Here is a 12,607-nt window from a genome sequence, read left to right as displayed (position 1 = left end):
ATCGACAAAATCGATGCCCCACAGGTTAGGTGGGAAAAATGAACAAACAAGCCCAATGGTAGAGATCCCTGTAAGTACAGAAGGTGCATCAGTATCAGCATCAGCTGGGTTTCTGACAAGCAAGGCTGGGATGGGGGGAGATGAGCTTTTTTGGCCCTCTGCAAATACATGTTTTGCAACAACTTGGCAAAATCCACAGAATTTTTCCTAGGAGTATTTGCAGCTGGTTGGGTGCTAAAGGAGAAAAACAAGTTAGTGTCACTGTCAGGACAGTGGGACACAAGTAACCCATATGCATGCTAATGCTGTGATGCCTAGGGGTAAAGAGCACAGGCCACCCCTGGAGGCAATGAATTTGAGAAAAAAGCATGGTGTGGGCCCAGTGTACTGGACCACCCACACCATGTGCAGCATTGTGGTCGAAAGGGGGAATGTGATCCTTGGATATCAAATTGCAAAATCTGAAGTAGGATCCAGATATTGAAAAATTCAGACTTGAACCAGGAGAACAGGCAAGTAAGCCTTATAGCAAAGACTCCAATCTATTGATCTTCTCCCCAAAAAGCTGAACAGCTCATGGTACAGAGCACGGTTATGTTCTCCACCCCACAAAGAAGGAAGAAAACCAGTGGCTAGAATCATAGAATGGTTTGGGTTGGAAGGGATCTTCAAGATCATCTAGTTCCAACCCTCCTGCTACAGGTATGGACACCTCTCTTCATCTTCCCTGCCTCTTTCCAGAGTTTATATCAGTCAATAACAACTCTTCACTTGGACAAACTGTCCCACTATGCCTGTTATACCAATGGTGCTGCACTGTTGCATGCAGAACTCTAGTTCCTTCTGCTTGTTTCCCAAACTGACTGCATTTGTGTAGTTATACTTGAGGCAAATGTCCCTTTGCCCTGCTTTATCATTTATAAAGTCTTTCTTTTATCCAACATACTGCTGCCTCTGCTTTTGACCTTGTACACTGCTACCTCACTTAACTCATGATAGGTCATCATCACCACCTCCCTCCCTTGTCCTTCCTAGTCCAGCTCCCTTTACTAGGTTGCTCTTCCTATTGGCAAAGATGCTTTTGTTTTGCCTTGTCAGGCAGATCTCATCTCTTCCTACAAGGCCTCAGTCCTCAGAGGGGGTCCCATGGTCATAAATGCCGAATTCCTGTGGACACTAGGTGTGCAAACAGGTATTGACCCACCAGAGCTATCTGTTCCTCCCAAAGCCCTCTCCTTCACTCATGGAGACCAGGTATTGTAAGCTTAGGCTCTGCCAACCTATAAACATAAGTACATTAATACACACTTGATATAAACTCAATGCTTCCAAACTCCAGAACAGAAATTAGCTACACAACTCCCATTCTGCTCAATAGGATTTGTGTGGTTACACTTTGGCAGAGTTCAAAATACACACACATAGAACAGAACACACGGACGTAAGTACGAGGACATCTGAGAATGTCACTGTTTGCAGTCATTCTCAAGTCCTCTGGGACAGATATCTCATCTCTCAGTGGTCTTCAAAGCGAAGCAGGACTTTTCTGTACCCTGTAAAAATAAAGTCTTCCATACAGAACTGCTGAAAAAGGCCCTGGAAAACTCTTGACCCAGAATCTCTCTGATCCTTGCAAGTGTTTCTGGTAAACTCATTTCTGTGGTGGTTTTCTCTTAAAAAGGTCCAGTAACTTTTTCTTCTTGCCATGGAGCAGCATGACTATTCTAATGAGTTACTGCTTTTTAGTAGTTGCCTGCTACCTCGTGGTTTTCACATACCACTGGCACAAATAAAGAACATTTACTGCACAACTCCCAGACAAAATGAGATGATGGGAAAGTGCTGAACCCCAGTCCTCTTTGCTCCTCTGTGCTATCCAACCCCTCTCTCTTCTCTCTGCTCCTCCTACATCTGCTCCTTTATTTCCCATCTTGAACCATTTTCCCCCCATAATTTTCTGCGAAAAATTACTCTGACCCCTGCAGAAGATCATTCGGCCCATGCTGCTGGTCACTAAGCAGTAGCCCTGGAAGGGAAACGTCAGTCTCTTTGAGCCCAGCATATGCACACAGGGACAACTTGCCGTAGAAATAAAAGACACAGCCGACAATTTTCCCTGAAGGCCTCCTCTCTGCCAAAGCTGCACTCTAACCAACTGGCTGGGAAAAAAGGACATAACACACTTGCTGCAGTTATGTGGCAGCACATCCATTATAGTTTTCACAGAACTATAGAACACTCCAGGCTGGAAGAGACCTCGAAATAGCATCTGGTCCTGCCTTTTGTGGGAAAGGGAGCCTAGATTATCTAGCACCCTGTCCAATCACATCTTGAAAACCTCCAGCAATGGGCACTCCACCACATCCCTGGAGAGGTTGTTCCAATGAATGATGGCTCCTACTGTAAAAAAATTCTTTCTTAAGGTAAGTGTAATTTATACCTGTTGCCCCTTGTCTTCTCCATGTGACTCCTCATGAAGAGAAAGCCTCCTTTCTCTTTGTAGCTACTCTTTAACTACTGGAATGCTATGATGAGCTTCCCCTCTGAAGCTTCTTTTCTCCATGGAGAAAGACCTAACTCCTTCAGTCTTTCCTCATACAGCAGGTTCTCCAGCCTTTTCATCATTTTTTTGTCCCTCCTTTCAACCCTCTCCAGTCTGCCCACATCATTCTTGAATTGTGGGGACCAGAACTGGACACAGTTCTCCAGGTGCCTCCTAACATTAAGCAGAATGGGACAATCATGTCCCTACCTCTGCTAGATTTTCCCACTACATTCAAATTTATTTCTTCATTTCAACCTTACTCCAGTTCTGCCACTGCTCCATCTGCTTAGAGCTGGAGAAGAGCATATACTTATGCCTGTGCTGGGAGAGGAACTCTTGCAAATGTTAAAATCCTGTCCTGCCTGGGAGGAGTGTGCATGGGGAATCTCTCCTTGTCTTCAAGGATCGTGCAAGTTACCCAAATAACCTGTCATTCAATAAAGTATTCCGGGAGCAACTATTCTGCTGAAACTCCATGAACATGGTTTTTTGTTTGTTTTTTGCTAGGTTTATGGTATAACCATACTCCAGCAAGGACAGCAATTACAATTTGTGCTTACTAAGGGCAAAATCATACCCACACAAAAACTGTAGAGGCTTTTGTCTGTGGCAACAAATGGCAGCATTAAATCCTCCACAAAGCCTCTATTCTGCAGAGCCCAGCCTAAACCAACAACTCATCACCTGAATTGATAGAAAAACTTTCCTCCATGAAGATTTGGGAACCTGGGTCAGGGCCCAGTTACTCTGCAGCAGGTTGTCTGCCTCACACGGTGTTACAAACCAAGTGGTAATCTCACATTGCTTTACCTGAAATCAGAACAAATCAGTGTCTCTGTGTAGCTTTACTCTCCAGAGAGGTATTCCTGCTTGTGGTAGGCATATGGGAATTCAAAGAAGTTCAGGTTGAGTTCACCGGATTCAGTTTTAAATGTATTTTTATTTAAACTGAAATCCTGTGAGCTAGTAACTGTCACAACTTACTGTGATGGGGTAGGGAGACATAATTCACAGTTTATAGATTGAAGGCTGAGGGACAGGGAGTTGAAGTACGCTTGGATATACTCTTTAAGTTGAGCATTAACAGCTTAAACAGTTACAACCCTCTGGCTGTTGGTTGCTGCTTTAATTCACACTGAAAGGCTGCCTGTGCCTCGCACAATAAGTCACAGCATCGCAGCCAAAGGGGCAGGGGGCAGTTAACAGCTGAGAAACAATAACTGGAAATTAAGGGCTAAAAACTCCTTAAAATCACTCACTAGAGTACATCTGGAAAGGGGGGAAGAGGCCCAGATCAATTTACCTACCTTTATTTCTTGCAGAAAGAGCAGATAGTCCTTCCCTGTGGGCTGACGGGAATGCTTCAGGCACCAGAGAGGGAGGGGGCTGCAAAATTATTACAAGCAAATTTTGCCCTCTCAAACATAGAACAGTAATTTGGGGGTGGGTGTTAGTAATAGGGGGGGGCTAGTAATAGGGCAAAACTTCAATGATTGTTTTAGTACTTTTAGGGAAAGCAGTATGGTAACAGTGCAGAACACAATCTGTAGGGTGGAGAGGGGAGGTTTGCCCTCCCAGGAGAACAGGTTAAAAATTAAGTTTATTATGTATTTATAAAATTAGGAGGGAGAAGAGAGAGAGAAACAATACTTACTGGAAAGCTAAAGAGAGCTTGAGAGCCTGAGCTATTCTGTTGAGCCTGGAGGCTAAATTCAATTCCTCAAACACAGGACTGCCTCCAGTTCTTGAAGGCACAGCAGTTATGCTGAAGACAGCCATCTACAGATGTGTGGGCAGGCACACACAGTGTCTAGGCTCATCTCAGTGTTTATGAGAAAAAGCCACAGCTCCTGTAGGCCATTCTGCTAGAATACAGAAGTCACCTATTCAGGATGCTCTTTATTAATAGCAGAGAAGCTATGTAGCCATCTAAATTTCAGGTGGTTAAAATGAGGAGGAATGATTCCTTAATGACTTCCTTCAAGGTAGCTTCACTGCTAATCTCTGTAACCATTCTGATTAATTACATCTTTTACTTTCACTCCTTTCAATTAAGTTTGAACAGTTTATGAAGAACTCCTAGTAATGCCAGCTACACAGGGAATTCAAGAGGAACCTTATGGTGGTTCCATTCAGAGCAGGACTAGCTTTGCTCATCTGTAGGGTTGCAGAAAACTTTGATTTTGGCTATCTTCAAGAGTGCAAGTGCCCATTATTAAACAGTATGCTTGCTTGGCCTGAAGTCAAGAGAAGGTAGGGCTTTATCAAGTTAGCAAATTTTGAAATACGTCTTTTGAAGAGTGAAACGACAACAGGTGAATGCAACAATGAACACAACCCAAAATTAGAAGCAAGATTTTAAAACATAGCTTTTCACTTTTCTATTAGCTTCCATTTTTTACTATTGATGAGCCTAGCTGGGGCATTGTTTTACCTGTGATAACTTTGCTTGCTTTGCAACTATCTCAAGGTACTAAACGCATTTAAAAAGGGAGCTTTGTAAAAATTACTGCAGTTATGGGACAGACCCTAACAGACATTACAGTTGCACACACAGAGGGTACTAGAGAGCTAAACTTAAACATCTGAACTGTAGCAGTTCTTTAAACATGTAAGGCAATGCACCATTTTCTTTAGTCTTTGTATTACTTTGCCATTTGACCTTACTGAGCAAAGCAGTGTAAATGCTCTTTTATTCCTAAATAAAAGCTGCCTCAGCACTTTGTCCTTAGCACTGCTAATTCCATTTCTACAGATAAGTGCTGGTGAGTGGTGGATTTATGAAATGGTACAAATCTGACTGCTTTCCTTCCTTGGTTCTCACTAATACCAATATACCAACTTGACTGCCAAAAAACCTCCCAGACTACTATGTTTGCTTTGCTTTGCCTGCTGTTCTCTGGATTTTACAAATGAAATAGCAGTAACTCTCCTAACAGCCTTGAAGCCTCCTGTCAGCACTTAGTGCGGCATCATGGTGATACCAGGATAGTGTTTTGGCAGAGGAACAGCTTTTCTCTTGTGTTTGATTAAGTGTTTGCTACAGAAAATATGGAAAAAACCTATCTATAAGTTCTGTCTAAATCTGTGACAGAGCACCTATATACTACATATGTGATGGAAAGGAAAGATGAAAAAATACGACATGAATATCACATCACTCTTTCTACCTTCACTCTCCTCATCATCACTCAGATTCACTGCCATGATAATGAAAATCAAAATATCCAGAATACTTTGTGCAGTCAATAAAGAGTTTGTGGGTCAGGGTTAAAGGGAGAACAGCAATGGGAGACATTACTGTGGGGATCTGTTACAGACCGCCTGATCAAGGAGAACCTGCGGATGAAGCACTCCATAGACAGATAGGAACAGCCTCACACTTGCATGCCCTTGTCCTCATGGGGGACTTCAACCACCCTGATATCTGTTAGAGCAATGGTACGGCCCGACACAAGCAATCCAGGAGGTTCCTCGGTTGTGTAGAAGACAACTTCCTTCTGCAAGTAATAGAGGAGCCGACAAGGAGAGGTGCCATGCTTGATCTTGTGCTCACCAACAGGGAAGGGCTGGTTGGAAATGTGACGCTCCAGGGCAGCCTTGGATGCAGCGATCATGAGATGCTCGAATTTGAGATCCTCAGGACAGTGAGAAGAGCGTGCAGCAAGCTCACTGCCCTGGACTTCAAAAGAGCAGACTTTGGCCTCTTCAGGAACCTGCTTAGGAAGATTCCATGGGATACAACCCTAGAGGGCAGGGGGACCCAAGACTGTTAGTTGATATTCAAGGATCACCTGCTACAAGCTCAGGAGTGTTGCATCCCAACGAGAAGGAAGTGCAGCAGGAGGGCAAGGAGACCTCCTTGGATGGATAAGGAGCTCCTAAGGAGAATTCAAAGGAAAAAAAGAGGCTTATAAAAGGTGGAAGCAAGGACAGGTGGCCTGGGAAGAATACAGGGATGTTATCCGGGTAGCTAGGGACTAGGTTAGGAAAGCTAAGGCCCAGTTAGAATTAAACTTAGCTAGAGGTATTAAAGATAACAAGAAGGGATTCTATAGGTATGTAGAGAATAAAACACAGACTAGAGACAACATGGGTCCTCTCTCAGGAGAACTGGCTACCCTGGATTTGGAGAAGGCTGAGGTTGTTAATGAATTTTTTGCCTTGGTCTTCACTGGCAAAGACTCTGAAAGCACCACCCAAGTCTTGGAAGGCAGACGCAGGGACTGTGAGAATGAAGACCTTGCGCCCACTGTAGGAGATGATCTCGTTTGAGACCATCTTAAAAACCTGAATGTACACAAGTCCATAGGACCTGATGAAATCCATCTGTGGGTCCCCAAGGAGCTGGCAAATGAAGTTGCTAAGCCACTGTCCATCATATTTGAAAAATCATGGCAGTCAGGTGAAGTTCCGGACGACTGGAAAAAGGGAAATATAACCCCCATTTTCAAGAAGGGGAAAATGGATGACCCGGGGAATTACAGACCACTCAGTCTCACCCCTGTGCCTGGCAAAATCTTGGAGCAGATTCTCCTGGAAGGCATGCTAAGGCCCATGAAAAACAACAAGGTGCTTGGTGACAGCCAGCATGGCTTCACTAAGGGGAAATCCTGCCTGACCCATTTGGTGGCCTTCTAGGATGGGGCTACAGAACTGATGGACAGGGATAGAGCAGTTGATGTCATCTACATGGACTTCTGCAAAGCATTTGACACTGTCCCACACGACATCCTTGTCTCTAAATTGGAGAGACATCAATTTGGTGGACGGACCACTCGGTGGATAAAGAACTGGCTGGATGGCTGCACGCAAAGAGTTGTGGTCAATGGCTCAGTGTTCAGCTGGAGACCAGTAACGAGTGGTGTCCCTCAGGGATCAGTGTTGGGACCGGCCTTGTTCAACATCTTTGTCGCTGACATGGACAGTGGGATTGAGTACACCCTCAGCGGCTTCAGTGCGTGCTTGCAGCCCAGAAAGCCAAGCACATCCTGGGATGCATCAAAAGGAGCGTGACCAGCAGTCGAAGAAGGTGATCCTGCCCCTCTACTCTGCTCTCATGAGACCTCACCTGGAGTATTGTGTGCAGTTCTGGTGTCCTCAACATCAAAAGGACATGGAACTGTTGGAACAAGTCCAGAGGAGGGCCACGAGGATGATCAGGGGACTGGAGCACCTCCCCTATGAAGATGGGCTGAGAAAGTTGGGGCTGTTCAGCCTGGAGAAGAGAAGGCTGCATGGAGACCTCATAGCAGCCTTCCAGTATCTGAAGGAGGGCTACAGGAATGCTGGGGAGGGACTCTTCATTAGGGACTGTAGTGATAGGACAAGGGGTAATGGGTTAAAACTTAAACAGGGGAAGTTTAGATTGGATATAAGGAAGAAGTTCTTTACTGTAAGGGTGGTGAGGCACTGGAATGGGTTGCCCAGGGAAGTTGTGAATGCTCCATCCCTAGTGGTGTTCAAGGCCAGGCTGGACAGAGCCTTGGATGATATGGTTTAGTGTGAGGTGTTTCTGCCCATGGCAGGTGGGTTGGAACTTGAGGATCTTAAGGTCCTTTCCAACCCTAACTATTCTACGATTCTATGATTCTACTTAGGCCAACAATTGTATTTACACATAAATAAGTTGTCACTACACCATCTGTACAGTGAGGTCCTCAAGGATTAGCCTAATTGCTTCACTGAATCTGTCTTAACGAACTTTCACATTTGTATCTATCTCAGAATTCATTATTTCCTTCAATTCAGTCTATGAATAACTGACTACCTTGTGGAGGCTAACAGCATTAGTAATCTGATTGCACTACATTTTGATTTGTATTTCTCTGAGAAATTAACAAAGTAATAATCAACAGATTATTCCAAAGGTATTTATTTATTTCTTGTACACAAATTAAAGATCTTAGAAAAAATAGAACCACGCTTTACTGAAATATATTACCTTATACATCAAGGTTTTTTTAAAATGTAAGATAGAAAAATAGAAATTTCATCTTGGACCCATATAATATTCTTGCAGTATTGCCTAGAAAACTATTACATATTTTTTCCTTGAAAAGCGATATCACACACTGCTTAACCAGACAAGCATGAAATTAGCAAAAAGAATTCAGTGCAAGTGTCTAAAATAAGCATTCAGAATATATTTCCCTTTATACGTGATTTCTGAAGGGTTAACAGTTCAGGTTTTTCCTATTCTGAAACTGAGTTGCTCAGAATCAGACAAAAAGAAAGCTGAATAAGCTATTGCCTCTTTGTCTTGGAATTTAGCTTTCAGCAATGCTCTTCTTGGAGCTCTTGTTTGACTTGAATTTAGGCAGAATTTGCCAGAGTGGAAGTAAAATTGTTTTTTTTTTCTTTTCCTTCTTATGCTTCAAATATATTCAAGCTCTACAGAACATTCTGGCTATTTGCTGTAGGTGTCTGCAAACTGGGGTCATAGTTAAAACTTACAGAAATAAACACTCGTTATGTTAAAAATCCTGCCAATTACTACTTTTTAAAAGTATTGCAGCAAAGAGGTAATATTAATGGTAGTTTGATAAACAGGTATCTAACTTAAAAACATCAGACTGCATCTGATACAGATCACATGAGGGTTCATTAGCATCATTTTCTGTACGTCAGCTCAGGTTGGCAATTTGGTTGAAATCGCTCCACAGGAAGTGTCTCTTACATGAGTAGAGAAAATAATAATTTGGTCTATTTTTTTTTTTACCTAGAGGATTACCCAGGTTTTGGTTTAGTTCTTAACACAAGATGTAAATGTTATTTTATACATGGTTTTAAGGTTTCAATCTGTTAGAACAAAAGAAGTAAAATAAGAATGCGGCTTCTCCATCTGTACTTCTGAACACACATGCTGCCTCAAGCTTTATAAGAGTCAGACTGTCCACTCAACCACAGCTAGGTAGCATCTTTTGGACAGTAAGTCAGACTTGACCTACTGTTTGGACAAAACCATGTAAATCAAGCTCAGTGAAATTATTTCAAAAAATGTAAATGTCCTAAAAATTAGAGTTAACTTTTTAAATTTTGGATGATTCTATGTCTGAACATTGGACTTCTTCTGAATTTATTAGATTTTGGGAAAGAAAGGAGAAAATTGCATACAACTGCGTATTTTGCTATGCAGCTTCTAAAACTTACGGCCACTAAAATCATATGCTCTGACAAAAAAAAAAAGAATACAAAAAAAAAAAATATCATACAAAATCGAGTAAATATTTAAGACTTGCTCAAGGATGCTGTTGTCTGACCTTGAAAATTCTTAGGCAGGTGCTTAATTTTAAGCATGTGAGTCATTGTGCCAAGAGAGGTTTTATGGTGAACACTAATGCACAAATATTAGACTGGCTCTTCCACTTCAAGATAAGCACGGACGTAAGTGCTTTGCTGGATATGGATCAGGATGCTCAGCACCTAACAGGACTTTAGGCGCTGATCCAGCAAAGCACTTATCCACACGAACAACACTGCGGACTTTAACATCACTGCTCATGTGCTTAACATTAGGCATGCTCCTAAGTGCTTTCCTGGAAGGGCCCAATAGACCAATAGTGTATAAGCTATAAAATCTGAAGCAGTGTATGTTTAACACACCGCATATTTAACAATGTTAATCTGCTGAGATTTGCTTTTTCTTGGAACAGGGCTTGTCTAACTTCAAGCATTTATTTTCAGAAAGTGTGTAAAAAATGCTTTAAAAGCTGCTCTGAGATTATGGCAAGTTAAAATAATATTAGCGAGTCTCCTTATGCTCCTTTCATTTCTTCTTTGCATGTCTTCGCCCAGGCATCTAAAAAGGGAAGAGAAAACCCTAGTCATAAACATTAATCTATTCAAATGAGCATCCATGCATTTAGTTTCCCTGTAAAAAACAGAAGGTCAGATGCAACTGAACACCTAAAAACAAGCAGCTCTTCCAGGTTTCAGATCTGAATGCAAATTCTGCCAAGTGTGTCACCTTTTCCACTGAAAATATTAAAATCACCAATCGTCACTTCTACAAATAGAACTAAGTTTATTACTTAAGACTGAAAATGATGTGCAAGTTCAACCCTTACATATCCCTAAGTCAGTGCTGGTATTTCCATATGAAGTTTTCCATGCCCACTGGTGTCAATCCATTTGCAGTGTGAAGTCTAAAAAGTGGAAATGTAAGAGCTGCTTAATCCCAAACCAACAATTATAAAAGCATCATAACTCATCAGATATTTACATGAACATGGAGAGATATCATGTAAATCCAGAAAAAGAAATAAAGTAAGACCACATTTCTATAATGGTGCTAGCATATTGTTTCATACTAAGCTAACCAAGGAAGAAACAGCAAAGCAGCACTTCTTAATGACCTACTGCTACTGCTGGCCAGGCACAATAACTGTATTTAAATCCTTGTGGTAGGAAATATTGCTTTATGTATTTGGCACCATATGCTCTTCATAACTTCTTACTGCTACATGTTGAGGAAGTTTCGAAGTTACTAAATGTATTTCATTCTTTCCTAAAGGGAAAAGAGTTTTTGTTTTCATCTGAAAGCTCTAATGGCTTTTGGAAATGGCTTATTTTTTTTGTCATACACAAATTCCCGGTCAACCAAAAGCACAGTCACTAATAAAATTACAGTTGTTGTAAGTTACAGCATAGCTGACAGCTGAAGTCAAGATGTGACACACTAAAGCATAATGCACCTATGCACAGAGAAAGAACTCTAGACTTAGTCCCTGAGCGCAGCGGCAGATGTGAAAGCCATGTACAGAGAAAGAAAAAAAAGAATTGGTACCCCAGATAGAAGTCAGCACAAAGGCCTCCCATCCCTATCAGAACTGTCTTCCTGTCCTACATTCTGACTAGAGAAATGGGGACTGTTTCTTAGAAGAAAGGGTCTCAAACTATTCAGTCAATGAGAAGATGCATTTCCAAAGTATGTTTCACGAAACTTTTCAACTATTATAAACCCAACCCCTAAAACTAGCAGATTTAAACATCCAGAAGAGATTCTATCATATACACATCCTACTCACAGTTCCTGTTTCTAGTGTAATTCTCTCCCACTCTTGGTTTTCCACTCAAACATCCATCCCATGCCTGCCTGCTTTCTCAACGTCTTCTAGTGCCCAGAATTGGCCTGCCATTAACAGATACGTAATTCCTTTCCTCTCATTTATCAAAATGCTCCTAGGATGCTGCTTACTACAAAAAGCTTCACACAGTATGCACCTGGTTGTCTTCTTTTTCCCCTCCATAACATTATCCTGCACTTCTGAGTGGTGGTTTTCAAAAGTTGTCATCATTGGTGTATCCCTTCTCCTACTGATATGAAGTTGGGACAGTTTCTTTGACTGTCAAATAAATTGCTGGGTTAAGCTGAATGTTTTTCAAAATCTAACCCTTCCAGTTCATGACTGCAATTGCTCGTTCTGGGCTCACCAAATGCTAGTTCTTTCTAATCATAGCAAAGACCCATCAGATAAACCAGTATGTGCGGCTACAGGGCGGGTCTTCTCTTACAGCCTAGACCAATTCCAAAGGTGGTGCACATAGAAATTGTCAAATGCAGTGACACCTACTATTAACTTTTAAAATTGTCTGACAGTTAAAGGAGAAAAGGGGGAAACTTTACCGATAGAGCTGGTGAAATTCTGCTGAAGACAGCTGAACAACAAGGCAGCGTGGAGTAGCAGGAATTTCTCTATGGCTTCACACAGCAATTCCTGGGGGTTTTGTGTTCCTTACCTCTTCCCACACCCTAATATTGTTTCAGAAAGTTGACATTCATGACTTTTATTAAATAAATTTTATTAAAGCACCAAATGACTTAGGAGAATGATTCTAACTGAAAAAATCAATAAAGTCTCTGCATCTCACTCACACACTTCTCAAACTACATTCAAATGCTAATACTACAGGCTGATTTCCAGAGGTAAGGAAGACTTACAATACCTCAAAATGCCTGAAAAGCTTCCCCCCCCCCCCCCCCAAGAACTTCATTTTGGGTCTAGATAACCCACTTCAGACAAACACTTTTAAAACTAGGAACATTAACTCTATGCTTTT

The 12,607-nt window shown here is 41.8% G+C and overlaps 2 protein-coding genes across 3 annotated transcripts in view; both read right to left on the bottom strand.

The window, feature by feature from the left end:
- Window positions 1-12,607, bottom strand: part of FAM124A (family with sequence similarity 124 member A) — a 142,800-nt gene that overhangs the window by 110,973 nt on the left and 19,220 nt on the right. The gene's annotated exons all lie outside the window — the stretch shown is intronic.
- Window positions 8,405-12,607, bottom strand: part of RNASEH2B (ribonuclease H2 subunit B) — a 45,458-nt gene continuing 41,255 nt past the window's right edge. For both annotated transcript variants that reach the window (XM_061457415.1, XM_061457414.1), the window contains one exon: window positions 8,405-10,346. In XM_061457415.1, the coding sequence (XP_061313399.1) occupies window positions 10,314-10,346 (33 nt within the window). In that variant the 3' untranslated portion in view covers window positions 8,405-10,313. The remainder of the gene's footprint in view (window positions 10,347-12,607) is intronic.

The sequence above is a fragment of the Pezoporus flaviventris genome, unplaced genomic scaffold (assembly GCF_033815535.1).
Source record: "Pezoporus flaviventris isolate CSIRO_AGI_PZ_B2104156 unplaced genomic scaffold, CSIRO_AGI_Pfla_v1 ptg000025l, whole genome shotgun sequence".
Classification (NCBI taxonomy): domain Eukaryota; kingdom Metazoa; phylum Chordata; class Aves; order Psittaciformes; family Psittacidae; genus Pezoporus; species Pezoporus flaviventris.
This window is presented reverse-complemented; position numbering and strand designations above follow the sequence as displayed.